The sequence below is a fragment of the Phascolarctos cinereus genome, unplaced genomic scaffold (assembly GCF_003287225.1).
Source record: "Phascolarctos cinereus isolate Bilbo 61053 unplaced genomic scaffold, phaCin_HiC Scaffold_5;HRSCAF=322, whole genome shotgun sequence".
In the NCBI taxonomy this organism is placed as follows: domain Eukaryota; kingdom Metazoa; phylum Chordata; class Mammalia; order Diprotodontia; family Phascolarctidae; genus Phascolarctos; species Phascolarctos cinereus.
This window is the reverse complement of record NW_027555958.1, coordinates 347,338,143-347,352,962: the sequence shown is the minus strand read 5'-3', so window position 1 is coordinate 347,352,962 and position 14,820 is coordinate 347,338,143. Positions and strand designations below refer to the sequence as shown.

Here is a 14,820-nt window from a genome sequence, read left to right as displayed (position 1 = left end):
TCTTTCTTCCTTTCAAAGGACCAATCATCAAATCATATTAATAGTCCATATGGAGGGTGATGCCAAATCTATGTGGTTCATAATGGATCTGCTAATGCAGGGTGGTGAAGATGAACCAGAGCAGCAGCAAGAACATTAAAGCTACAGCACAGATGATGACCCCTCTGTTACATTCACTGGGAGATTTCTTCTCCCAATGTGAGGTGCTAGTGATAACCAAGAATAGCTTCAGAACTTCAAAGTCAACACAGGGATACTTTTGGCATGGTCAACAATTTATCATTGAATCAGGATCATCTGTAGTAAAGTAGCTAAGAGGTCATAAGCCTCTTACCTGCAAATCAATTAAGTTGATACTGAAGTTCTCCCTGTACTGCTACCTACTTAACATTTCTACAGTTGCCAAAGCCTCTCCCCCCAGAAGAATCCTATCAGAGGAATGATACAAAATCTTTGTCTCCTTAGAGGCCTCTGTGGTTGAACTGTATCCTTCTTCCACAGGGGCTAAATAAGGACTCTGTAAGTACATATATGGGCAGCTAAGTGGCTCAGTGGATAGAATGCCAGACCTGGCATCAGGAAACTCATCTTCTTGAGTTCAAATATGGTTTCAGATGTTTACTAGCTGTGTGAACCTGAATAAGACACTTAACCCACTTTGCCTCAGTTTCCCCATCTGTAAAATGAGTTGGAGAAGGAAATGGCAAACCATTCCAGCATCTTTGCCAAGAAAACTCCAAATGGGGTCTTAAGGAGTCAGGCACAACTGAAACAACTGAACAGCAACAACAAGAAGTACATATATAAGCATATGCTGAATAAATGTGTAAGGGGCTAAAATAAGGATGGTCTGTCACCTGCGTCCAAGGACTCAAAAGCACTACCAACTTAACTAAGGGATCCTTTTTATTTCAAGTAAAGACACACTCACCATAGTCATAGAGTGATAGTGTGACCTTCTTCATTCTGTTAGAAAGTGAAACATCTCCCAACAATACTACCTTTTGGTCACTGAAGTCTTTTCTGGGGATGCATTGTCTGAACCATTCCAGAGGCAAAGAAGCCTACCAGTTGAGGAGGAAACCAAGCTATTTCTCCATTGTATACAGAACTCTTGGAGGGGGTAAGCATTTTGGGGCCAAGGCATCTCTGTACTGAGTTTGGAAACTTCTTGCCCTGAGATAAGAGAGTGTCATTTTCAAGTTAGGGACAGGCTGAGGGTCTTGGATTAGGTGGGCACATGGCATAGACTAACATAAGGAGGCCAAGTAAGGCAGGAATAGTTGCCTTGTCCTTGGTGGAGATCATATCATCTTGTTTCCAATACAACACCAATCTCTGAAATTAGGAAGGTCCTGAGAGGGTTAACCTGAACTATGTCCAAAACTTATCAGGTAAGTCTTCCTGGAGACTGGATCCCAGGAACCGCTGGACGAAGAGTCCTTCCTACAGCAACTCTGATTTATCACAGATATAGTTTCTGGGAGGTTGGAACTTCATTTTGTCAGTCAGGTACATAACAATGCAACTGATGATTTGCAAGGTTTAATTAACCTCTTGTCCCAAGATGGGATAGTGATATTTTGCTACTTGGGGACAGGTTGAGCACTGTGTTGCCTTTGGCCATAGCTAGAGGTATCATATGATTTTGTGCCCATCACAACAGTAATCTGATTTGAAAGTTCCCAGAGGTCCCCTTTACAATTTGCACCAAAGTCCTCATCTGCTATCTGCTTCTTTATTAAAACTACTTTTCCTAAAATACCAGTTTTCAAAAAACTTTTTTTTTAAGTTGAAGGTAGGGTGTATTGGATTTGTAATTTCATTGCTTTAAGGAGAGAACTCCCAGTGAGGAAAATTCTCCTACCAATGCAAATCAGTACCTTCTCTGCAACTTATAGTCTTAATGAGTTACTTGGAACACTGAGAGGTTAAGTGATTTTTCCAGGGTTATATAACCAGAGGCAAGACTTAAATGTAAGTCTTCAATCATCTATCAATCAAGAAGTATTTATTAAGCACTTCTTTTATATGCCTAGACACTATGCCAGGTGATGTAGATACACAGATGAAAAATGAAACAGTATGTACTTTGAAGGAGCATATATCCTGGTTGGGGGAACATACACATATAAGTACATATATAAGCAAATACTTAATAAATGTGTAAAGGTAGAGTCTCATTCTTTATCTCACCCATTTAAAAACTTTGTTAAGTTAGAACACTTATTTGTATTAATTAACCGCAAGTGTCTGTACTACTTTTCCTCTTCATCTTCCTCCACTCAAAGCCAAATCATAGTGTGAGAAACTTGTTCACATCCCAAGGAATTTATATAAAAGGAAGGAGCTATATCAAATCCAGATAGAGATTCTCAGAGTTTGGATTACTGAGGTTGGAGCAAGCATGACCTTCCAGATCGCTTTTGAAGAGGAAAAGTAGGATTGTCAGAGAAGGAAGATATCAAGGAGCATGAGCAGCTCTACAGGCTTCTTGAAGTAGATGATACGGAATGAGGAAAGTCCTCAGAAAAGGTTAGCTCTTTTCCTCAGCTTCTCCCAGTGCTTGTCTATGGACAGACCATAGACTATAATTTGCTGTTTGGTTACCTGGATGTTTCTAATAAACTAAAATTTGCTTCAACCACAGAGAGGTCAGGGATTAACAGAGATAGATATGAATGTAAAGTTAAGCAGAAAGTATAAATATTAGGAATTTTAACTGAGAGTTCTGATTGAGTATGACTGAACTCAGAACTTTTTGTCTAAAATAAACTTCTGAAAGTTGATTGGGAGGGAATCAAGGACCTTAAGGACATTATATTGCCTTTCAGGCTTAAAGCAAATTCATTATTGTAAAGGGGGATTAAAATATGAAGAATAATTAGAAGGTAGTTAAAATCATTCTAAGATTTTAGTTTTAGCATACAAACAACTGGGGAGGTTAGGAAAGGCTTCATATAAAAGGTAGGGGGTAAGCTGTGATTTGAAGGAAGAGAGGAATCTGTGGAGCAAAACTAAGCAGGGTTTGCATTTTAAGAATGAGGGATGACAAGTGCAAAGACAGGAGGTGGAATGACGGTATGAGGAACAGAGAGAAGTCTGATTTGGATGATTGCAGAGTGCAGGAGGAGTAATATATACTGAGTCTAGAAAGGTAGGTGGAGACAAAGTTTTAAAAGGAATTAAAAACTAAGCAGGGGGTTTATATTTTATCTTAGAAACAGTAGGGAGCCACTAGATTTTATTATGTAGGAGTGGGACATGGTCAGTTCTATACTTAAGGAATATTACTTCCTTTAAGGAATTTCCTCTTCCAACTTCCAGGCTGATCTCCCAGCTGGAATGTGGAGAACCTCTGTTATAAAAGGAGTAACCATCCCTTTCACCTCAGGCCTTCCATCTTCTGCTGTGCAATTTCCTGCCTAATCTTCAGTCTTCAGAGGGAAGAGGAGTCTTGAAATGGGGCCTCCCATCTGACCATTTGCCTTCCATCTCATGTTCTAGCCTAGGGCTTCTTAAACTTTTTCCAATCGCGACCCCTTCAGTGCTTCTTAAACCGTGGGTTGTAACCAATATCCAGCCTCCTCTAAGAAGAGTGATGCCTTCTACTTGATGAACATTCTCACCTGTCATACCCTACACATGACAGTGGTTCTTTACCATTATAGGTCATCATCCTAATTCCATTTCCCATTGCCCACCATCCCATTACTTATTCCTGTCCCCCCCTAACCTTCCCACTCTAAAGTTCCAACCACATGCCACTCATTCCTTCCACTGTGCCCAAGCAGCAAACTTCCCTTCATCCTAAATCTTTTCATCTCCCATGCCTTCCGTCTTTTAGCTCTTACTGAGATGTGGTTCTCTACAGAGACACAACTTTAGTGGCTACCCTTTCTAGTACTAGCTGCATATTTGTTTATTTGCCTCAGCTCACTGGTCGAGGGAAAGGAGTTGAACTATTCCTTGTTCCCCATTGCTACCTCCAGATTTTCCCCCTATCCCTGTCATTCAGTAGTCTCTTCTCCTTTGAGATTCATGCCATTTATATCTCCCACTGAATCAGAATTCTGATAGCTGTTGTCTACAGACTTCCAAGTCACTCCCCTTCCTTCATCCAATGATTTTAGTACATGACTCAAAATTTTTCTATTATTCCGAACTCCTGCCCTTATATTTGACTCTCAAACATCCTTATCACTCAGTTCCTTAACCTATTCACTTCTCATTACCCACTCTTCCATACCACCTCAGCTACAGAGTTTGGCATTCAAAGAGTTTTATAACCTAGTGCTCCCCTATCTTTCCAATTATACGTGTTCTAGTCCAAGGCATGTAATCTTACACTAACTCTCCACCATATAGTCTTTGATTCAGTCACATTGGCATTCTCAAAGTTCTAAGAACAAAGCACTCCATCTCTCAGTTCCTGGGTATTTTCTCTTGCTGTCCCATATACTTGTTCTTCTTCTTCATCTTTGCCTCTTGGTTACCTTGGTTACTTCCCAGTTAAAATCTCATCTTCTTCAGAAGCTTTTCCCAGCCTGTGGATGCCTTGCTCCAAATTTAGCTAGACTTTACCTTATATAACAAGTATAAGTCCATCAGCCTTTGTTTCTACCATCGTTTTTTAAAAATTAATTAATTTTTAGTTTTCAACATTCATTTCTATAAAATTTTGAGTTTCAAATTTTTTCCCCATCTCTCCCCTCCCTCCACCTTAAGGTGGCATGCATTCTGAATACCCCTTCTCCGATCTACCCTCCCTTCTATCACCTCTCCCTTCTCTTATCCCCTTCCCCTTCTATTTTCCTGTAGGGCAGGATAGATTTCTGTACCCTAATCCCTGTATATCTTATTTCCAAGTTGCATGTAAAAACAATTTTTAACATTTGTTTTTAAAACTTTGGGTTCCAGATTCTCTCCCTTCTTCCCTGCCCACCCACTGTCACTGAGAAAACAAGCAACTCAGTGCAGGTTATACCTGTGTAGTCATGCAGCACCTCCATAATAGCCGCGTTGTGAAAAATTAACTCTACTTCCTTTCATCCTATCCCACCCCCCATTTATTCTTTTCTTTCCTTTGATCCTGCCCCTCCTCAAAAGTGTTTGCTTCTGATTACCCTCTCCCACTCTACCGTTATTTCTTGAAGCTACTTCTTCACCCCTCACTTCTTTCCATTCACATAGCCTGCACCCTAGTTCAGACCCTCACCTGTATTATTACAACAGTGTTTTATCTGGTCTTCCTTCCTTGAGTTTTCCTATTGCAATCCATCCTCCATATAGCTAATAGGATCTTTTTTTTTTTAAAGCATTCATTTAAAAAAAATTTTTGAGTTCCAAATTCTCTCTCTCTTACCAGCCTCTCCCCATCCATTGAAAGGCAAGTAGTATGATAACTATCATACATGTGATGTCATGCAAAACATATTTCCATATTGATAACTGATATGATCAGTGCAAATCTGACCATGTCCCTCCCCCATTTAATAAACTCCAGGGCTCTCTGTTGCTTCTTAGGATCAAAGAGAAATTCTTCTTTTTGATATTTAAGGCCCTTCACAACTTGGCCTCAATCTATCTTTTTAGTCTTAGTTCTCTTTGAATGCTTAGATTCCTCCAAGGCCCAAGTGCCACTTTATATATGAAGCCTTACCTCTCTCTTCCCCTCAATTATTTTGTGTCTTTTATACACATACTTGTACATGTACATATATTCTTCCCAGGTAAGCTTTTAAAGAGCAGGGACTTTTTCACTTTGTCTTTGTGTCCTTAGGGCATACTGTAGTAGGCTGTTAAAAGACCTTGACCACTGAATTCTACTTAGTGTTCTTCCAGCTCTGTAGCACCTTATAGAACTTATACTCCACTGGCATAGTACTGGAGAACCCTGCACTACCTCTGTGCGAAGAAGAGGCATTGGCTAGGGCTGCACTAGAGGATATCCCTAGTAATTTCATATAATTTGACAAATATTAAATAAGGACCAACTCCACAGGGAGAGCATGGGCCTATATCTTAAGACGCCTGGAGATTTCAGAGGAAATGAAGAGAAATGCTTATAAATGGGGAATAGTACATAATCAAGCAGAGAGGGCTGGTGACAAAATGAAAAGCAGAAGGAGAAAAGAGGTTGTCTGTTTCAAAGTTTTATGGAGTACATTGCTCCTTTATTATAATAATGTTTCTGAACTATAATAAGGTCTTTCATTACAAGTTCAGCCTTTCTCATTCATTTGTTTTGTGCTTTGCTTCCTCTTTTACTGATTGCCTGCACAATGGCTTTCCAGCTAGGAAGTTTGTGTCATTTTTGACCAATTTGTTATTGTCTTTCTCTTTTTCCCTGAATGCCCTAGAATCTATTACTATGGGTGTATTTTTAGAATTAAAAAAAAATGGCAGAACTTATTGAGAGATGCCAGAACAGTTCATAGGATTTGAATCACCCGACCACATTTCTTGTGAAAAGTTATCAATTAAAGTTTTCATTTGTGGAATGTGTTCCTGTTTGTTTTATTAATAATTAAATATCTGAAGTAGACTATTGACAATCATATGTTTAAAAAAAATATTTTTCACCATTTCTTTAAGTTCGTCACTATATCTCCTAGTGGTCGTAGTTATATTCTTTTCCTTAGTTCTACATGTAGATTTTAAAAATACAGATAAATTATGATTGTTAGGCAGTTAACAAGGTTAGCAGGAGCCTGTGGAACTCAAAGGAGAATTCCTTTGTAAAAAATCCAATTAGCTATCAAAACCTACATAGCCCTTTTCATAATTGTCCAACAGACATTCCATATTTCCTACTTGACTTCAATATTTCTTTTGGTCATGCAATACCAAATACCAAATATCTACCTCTCTATAAGTTGTTACTTTCTATAAGGAGATCACAAACCTCTGTCATACCATAGCAACTTATCCAACATAACTTCCTCATTGTTAGTGGTTCGTTTTAATAAAAATTCAATTTAGCTTTTAATGGTAATGTAAACAAGGCATAAATTGTTCATTTAAGGAGGAAAAGTTTATTGTCCAGTATTATGAAAATCACTATATCTGACTTAAGTGTCTCAGTGTTGTGTAGAGGTAACTTTGGGCCTGAAAGGCAATGTCAGTGTATGCCAGTTTCAGATAGACCCTATGAAGCTAAAAGGGTTTCAAGCATGGACTCAGTGATAGGTCCTCACTGTCAACTAGCATAGCTTTGTCATATGGATTCATCACCAGATGGGTCACATGATGATGCATTTTTCAGTCACAGGACTCTCAAAAATTATCTAGTAAGTCACAAGAAACCGTAGGCTACATCAGTAGAGGAAGTACTTTATACCAGTTTTCTGCTCATTTTCTATAGATAGCTTTGATTTCTTTGTCTGAAAACTGCCTGTTCATTTCCTTTGACCATTCATCAAATGGGGAATTAGAATTTCCAAAACAAAAATTCTTGTTTCTTGTAAGTTTGACTCATTTCTCTACACATTTGAGAAATGAAGCCCTAGTTTTCTGCTTTCCTTGTAATCTTGGCTTCATTGGTTTTGTTTGTGCCAAAGCCTTTTCATTTAATGCAGAGAAATTATCTATTTTCTAACCCATAATTCTCTATCATATTTGTTCATAATTTCTTCCTTTATACATAGATCTAACAGATGAAATATTCCATACTTCTGTAATTTGCTTATAGTATCACCATTTATGTCTAAATCATGTATCCATTTGGATACTGTCTTGGTAAATAAACTATGTGAGATATTGGTCTGTATCCAGTTTGTGCCAAACTGCTTTCCAGTTTTCCTAGTAATTTTTGTCAAATAATGAGTTCTTGTTCCAAAAGCTTAGATCTTTGGGTTTATCAAACACTAGGTTACTATTGTCATTTACTACTGTGTATTATTTACCTAATCTATTCCATTGATTCACCACTCTATGTCTTGGCCAGTAACATATTTTTTGATGATTACCACTTTGTAATACAGTTTGAGATCTTGTGCTGTTAGGCCACCCTTGTTGCCACCCTTGTTATATACATATATATCTATATCTATATCTATTTATGTAGATATAGATACATTTTATCTATTCCCTTCATATTCTTGACCTTTTGTTCTTCCAGATGAATTATTTTTACTATTTTTCTCTAGCTCTATAAAATAATTTTTTTTGGCAGTTTGATTGGTATGGTACTAAATAAGAAAATTAATTTAGTTAGAATTGCCATTTTCATTATATTGGCATAAGTAATTAATATTTTTCTAATTGTTAGACCTGAATGTATCTGTTTCAACTGTTTTGTGATTGTGTTCATGTAGTTCCTGGGTTTGTCTTGGCAGGTAGACTCCCAAGTATTTTATATTGTCTATAGTTATTTTAAATAGAATTTCTCTTTATATCTCTTGCTTTTGGCCTTTGTTGGTTGTATAAAGAAATGCTGATGATTTATGTGGGTTTATTTTATATCCTGCAACTGTGCTGAAGTTGTTAACTATTTCAACTAGTATTTTAGTTTATTCTCTAGGATTCTCCAAGTATACCATCATATTCTCTACAAAGAGTGCTAGTTTTGTTTCCTTATTGCCTATTCAAATTCCTTCAATTTCTTTTTCTTCTCTTATTGCTATAGCTAGTATTTTTAGTACAATATTGAATAATGGTGGTGATAATGGGTATCCTTACTTCACTGCTGATCTTATTTGGAAAGCTTCTAGCTTATCACCATTACAGTTAGTATGTGTGGATGGTTTTAAATAGATACTCCTTATCATTTTAAGGAAAACTCCATTGATTTTTATGCTTTCTTATGTTTTTAATAGGAACGAGTGTTGTATTCTGTGAAAACCTTTTTCTGCATCTATTGAGATAATCATATGATTTTTGTTGGTTTGGTTATTGATATAGTCAATTATGCTGATAATTTTTCTCATATTGAAGCAGTCCTGCATTTCTGGTATAAATCTCACATATTCATAGTTCATGATCTTTTTGATAGGTTACTCCTTGTTAGTATTTTATTTAAATTTTTTTGCATCAGCATTCATTAGGGAAATTGGTCTGTAGTTTTCTTTCTAGTTTTCCTCTTCATGGTTTAAATATGAGCACCACATTTGTGTTGTAAAAGGAATTTGGTGTGGGATTCCTTCTTTGTTTCTTTTTCCAAATAGCTTACATAGTATTGAAATTAATTGTTTTTAATTTGGTAGAATTTACTTGTGAATCCATCTGGTCCTGGGGATTTTTTTCTTAGGGAGCTCATTGGTGACTTGTTCAATTTCTTCTTCTAAGATGGGGTTATTTAAGTATCCAATTTCCTTTTCTTTTAATCTCTGTAATTTATGTTTTTATAAGTATTCACCCATAGATTGTTAGATTTATTGGCATATATTTAGGCAAAATAGCTTCTAACAATTTCTTTAATGTCTTCATTAGTGATGAGTTCACCCTTTTCATTTTTGATACTGGTAATTTGATTTTCTTTTCTCTTTTTTTTTAATCAAATTAACCAATGGTTTACCTTTTATCGTTTTTTCCCCCCATAAAATCAGCTGCTGGTTTTATTAGTTCAGTGTTTTTCTTGCTTTCAGTATTATTAATCTCTTCTTTAGTTTTCAGGTTTCTAATTTGTTGTTTAATTGTTTTAATTTGTTCCTTTCTGCTTTTTTTTTTTTTTGTTTCATGCCCAATTCATTTATCTGCTCTTCCTCCATTTTATTGATGTAAATATTTAGGGATATAAATTTTCCCCTAAGTACTGCTTTGTATCCCATAAATACTGAAATGTTGTTCCATTTTAGTCATTCTCTTTAATGAAATTATTGATTGGATCTATGATTTGTTCTTTGATCCACTCTAGGATTAGATTATTTTATTTCCAGTTAATTTTTAATCTATTTTTCCATGGTCCTTTATTGCATATAATTTTTATTGTGGTGTTATCTGAAAAGGATGCATTTAATATTTCTGCTTTTCTGCATTTGGTTGTGAGGTTCTGAGCCATAATACATGGTCAGTTTTTGTCAAAATGCCATGTAAAGAAGCTGAAAAAAAGATGTACTACTTTCTATTACCATTTAGTTTTCTCCAGAGCTCTTATCATATCTAACTTTTCTAAACTTCTATTAATTTCCTTACCTTCTTTTTTGTTTAGTTTTTTTGGTTAGTTTTATTTAGTTCCAAGAGGGAAAGTTGAGGTCACCCAGTAGTATACTCTTACTTTCTATTCTAACTCATTTAACTTTTCCTTTAAGAATTTGGATGCTGTGTGTGTGTGTGTGTGTGTGTGTGTGTGTGTATTAGATTTATATTTATTTTTGCTTTGTCTAAGACCGCGATTGCTACTCCTGCTTTTTTTTTTTTTTGCTTCAGTTGAAGCACTGAACACTGTGCTCCAGCCCCATATTTTTACTCTATATATGTCTTTCGGTTTCAAGTTATACTTCTTACAAAAAACTTATTGTTGGATTCTAGTTTTAAATCCATTCTACTATCTGCTTCTGTTTTATAGGTGAGTTCATCTAATTTGCATTCACAGTTATGATTATAGTATGATTATATTATTCATAGTTAAGAAGCTGCATATTTCCCTCTATTGTATTGTCCCCATTTAGCCTTTTCTCATACTTTTTTTTAACCTGTCCTTCTTCAAAGTCTGTTTTGCTTCTGACCCTTGCCTCTCTTAATCCACCATTCCTTTTATCTGCCGTCCCACTTTTCTTATCACCTTCCTTTCCTTTTTCCCTGCAGGGTAAGATAGGTTTTTACACTCACCTAAGTGTGTATGTTATTCCCTCTTTGACTGAATTCCATTTAGACTAAAGTTCAAGTTTTGTCTGCCACCTTACATCTTCGCCTCGACTGTAAAAGCTCTTCTTTTTGTGCTTTTATGTGAGATAATTTTCCTCATTCTACCTCTCCCTTCCCCCTTCTCCCAGTGGATCCCTCTTTCTCACACCTTAATTTTATTTTTTGGAAACCATACCATCATAATCAACTCACACCTATGCCCCCTGTTTATAAATACTCTTTCTAACTGCCCTAATAATAATAGATTTTTTTAGAAATTATGAGTATCATCTTCCCCTTCAAGAATGCAAACAGTTTAACCTTGTTGAATCCTTTATGATTTCTCTTTCATGTTTCCTCTTTTCTGCTTCTCTTGAGTCTTCTGTTTGAATGTCAAATTTTTCTATTCAGATCTGGTCTTTTAATCAGGAATACTTGAAAGTCTTCTATTTCATTAAATATCCATTTTTCCCTTTTTCTTCTGAAGGATTATAATCAGTTTTGCTGGGTAGATGATTCTTGGTTGTAGTCTTAGCTCCTTTGCCCTCCAGGACATCATATCCTAAGCCTTCCATTCCTTTAATGTAGAAGCTATTAAGTTTAAGTTATCATGACTGTGGCTCTATGATATTTGAATTATTTCTTCCTAGCTGCTTGCAATATTTTCTCCTCGACCAGTGAGCTCTGAAATTTGGCTGTAATATTCCTGGAAGTTTTCATTTTGGGATCCCTTTCAGGAAGTGATTGGCGAATTCTTTCAACTTCCACTCTACCCTTTGGTTCTAGGATATCAGGGCAGTTTTCCTTGATAATTTCTTGAAAGGTGCTGTCTAGGCTCTTTTTTGGTTGTTTATGGAAGTGCAATAATTATTAAATTATCTCTTCTCAATCTACTTTCCAGTCAGTTGTTTTTCCAATGAGATGTTTCACATTTTTTCTATTTTTTTCCACTCTTTTGATTGTTTTATTGTTTCTTGATGTCTTATAGAGTCATCAGTTTCCAGATGCCCAATTCTAATTTTTGTGAAATTATTTTCTGACATCAATTTTTTTTTGGGGGGGGCGGAGGTGATAGGCAGTGGCATTAAGGTGACTTGCCCAAGGTCACACAGCTAGTAAGTGTTAAGTGTCTGAAGTCAGATTTGAACTCAGGTCCTCCTAACTCCAGGGCCAGTGCTCTATCCACTGCGCCTCCTAACCGCCCCACCAATTCTGCTTTTTGAGGAGTTTTCTTCAGTAGATTTTTATGTCTCTTTTACTATTTGGCCAGTTTCATTTTTTAAGGTGTTACTTTGTGTGTGTGTGTGTGTGTGTGTGTGTGTGTGTGTGTGTTTCTTTTCCCAATCTATTGATTCTCTTTTCATAATTTTTTTTTCATCGTTCTCATTTCTTTTCCCAATTTTTCCTTTACCTCTCTTACTTGATTTTTAAAATCTTTTTTTGAGCTCTCAGGAATTTTGGGGGGGGACTTGTTTTTATTTCACATTTTTCTTTGAGGTTTTGCAGTAGCTGTTTTGATTTCATTGTCTTTTTCTGAGTTTGTGTCTTGATTTTCCCTGTCACCATAGTAACTTTCTTTGATCAGATTCTTTTTTATTGTTGTTATTGTTGTTTGCTCATTTTCCCAACCTATTTCTTTACTTTTAACTTTATGTCAAAGTTGGGCTGTGCTCTTACTGTTTTCAGAGCTATTTTTCGGGGTCTGTAAGTTTTTGGTTCTTCCAAGATGTTATGATCTAAGGAGAAGTGTGGTCACTACTCTCCTGGCCTACGTTGTGGTCTGTGAGCAATCACAACCATTCTTCTCTGCCCTGGAATGGTGACCAAGACCCATGCTCCCCTGTGGCCACAAGTGTTATTGCTTCTTATGTCCCTGAAAATGTAACTCAGGCCCCTATTCTCCTGTGCCCACAGGCACTAGTGCCTCTTTCTGCCTTGGACCTGAGACCAGAGCCCCACCTCCGTTGTGAGCAATAACAAGCACTCTAGAACTGTGATTAGGTTCTCTTCAGGCAAGTGCCGGTTCTTTGGGACTGGGTTAAGGGCAATACAACAGAGTCCTGCACCCAGTACTAGCAAATAGTCCCCTGTAATAGCTTTCTGTCTGTGGGCGAAGAGTTCCCACAACTTCTGCCACCACTGACATAGCTGCCTTCTAATCTTCTATCGGATTTCCTGGCCACAGCCTGGGCTTTTCTATGCTTCAGGCCACCACCACTCCAGTGAGACAGACCTTTCCTGCCCACCTCCTGAGTTGTCTTGGGCTGGAAAATTGTTTCACCCCAGTCTTTTGTTGGTTTTGCTGCTCCAGAATTCCATTTGAAGCATTATTTTAAAGTTATTTGGAGGGGAGTTTGGAGGATGCCTTTACTCTGCCATCTTCGCTCCACTCTGGTTTATTCATTTTTCTAACCTATTTTCTGAATTCAGACCAGGATCTTCACACTTCTGGAGGGAAGGTCTAGACTAGCCCTGGTACCAGTTTCCTGGAGTGTTGTGTTATTCCAGGATCTTGAGGATGCCTCAGATTGAGAAACTATGAGCTTTCAGTGCTCCCAAAGTAGACTCATCCAGGATAAAGTCTTAATTACTCCCTCCTCACTCCCCCCGCCCCCCCCCCCGCCCCGCCCTAAATTCTGCCTTCCTAATCTGGCTTTAGGTGTGAGCTTATCCTAGATTGCTGTAGGGAGAAGCCATTATCATGTAGGTGGAAAGCTCTGCTTGGTTTGCAGTGACAGAACTGCAAGCTCCCCTTTGATCTGGGGCTTCTCTTCTGCTTATTCTTCTGCAGACCAAGATTCATGCCGCAATTGAAACTCTGTTCCCATGCTGTTACGGGTCTGGGACCTTTGCTTGCTCTGGTGTGTAGTCTCTGCCTGGGTTGGAGTATTTCTGGGTGTACTTTTGGTAGACCCTGTGTTCATTCTCTGTGCTGACTTGGGCTTGAAAAATGATTCACTGTGACTTTTGGATTTTCTAATCAGGATTTGGTGTGTTATGTTTTCTATATCTTTCTGCAGTAGTATTGGGATGGGAAGTTTGCTGTACTTCATCTTGCTGCTGTGCTTTTTGGCACCATTGAAAAGGGAAGTCTCAATAAGTTAAAATCTGTGTTTGAAATGCAATAAATATTTTGAATTGAAGTTTTCATGGAGAGAAACAAAGGTTTAGATACCTCTTTTTTGATAAGTGTCACCCTGTCTCAACTTGTGGGAAGAAGAAAGTCTGAGAGAGAGAGAGAGAGAGAGAGAGAGAGAGAGAGAGAGAGAGAGAGAAATACTACCAACAGTTTCTCTCTTTTTAGCCTTACTGAGATAAAAAAATGAAGGTTGTGTCCTATTAAGAAGCCAGCTTCACAGTGAAGTTAGCTTGTCTGTATTAATTTTTGTCTAAATGATCATGATTAGCTATTTATATAATAATGTAATCTTTTTTCCTCCTCTAGCTGTAGAGACCCGGGCTTCTAGTTTACCATTTTTCAGTGTGGTAAAAATCCTGTTCTTTAAATTAACTTTCATCTATTATGTTCCTTAGGGGAAAGAAAAGAGAAGTTCTTGCTGTGATAGGTCTACTGTGCTAAATATGGGGATACGAATGACAAAAAAATAATTCCTATTTGCTTTATAATTGTGTAGAACACTTGATACTAATGGGCCCTTAATTAAATCAAAATTAAGACCTGAATATATTCCTTTATAGCATCTTTTGAGAGTAAGCTAAAACTGATGGCGGTTTTGGTTCCCTTTTATACTGGTAATGAATCATCTTTTCTTTCAGATTCTTTCATTGTCTCATGATTTGTTTGTTCTCCTAAGTGTATTTTCGTAAGATTTGAAGCCAGAAAGATCATTTAAACTAACCATTTCAGTTTAGTCAGTCAATAAACAGTCTGTCAGGAAACATTTATTAAATACCTATTATATATCAGCCACTGTGCCCAGTCCTGAGGATATAAAGAAAGGCAAAACGATCAGTGCTCTTAAGGAGCTAATAGTCTAATTGGGGAGAAAAAGGGTAAACAGGACAAACTGTAGC

At 37.1% G+C, this 14,820-nt stretch overlaps 1 protein-coding gene across 8 annotated transcripts in view; it reads left to right on the top strand.

Annotated features, from left to right (window-relative positions):
* The window catches only part of AKT3 (AKT serine/threonine kinase 3), a 414,511-nt gene that overhangs the window by 227,615 nt on the left and 172,076 nt on the right, over positions 1-14,820 (top strand). For 6 of the 8 annotated variants that reach the window (XM_078156268.1, XM_078156263.1, XM_020982079.2 and 3 more), the window contains one exon: positions 974-1,123. The exons of the other annotated variants lie outside the window; for them this stretch is intronic. In XM_078156268.1, coding sequence (XP_078012394.1) covers positions 1,030-1,123 — 94 coding nt within the window. In that variant the 5' untranslated portion in view covers positions 974-1,029. The remainder of the gene's footprint in view (positions 1-973; positions 1,124-14,820) is intronic. 8 annotated transcript variants of the gene reach the window in all.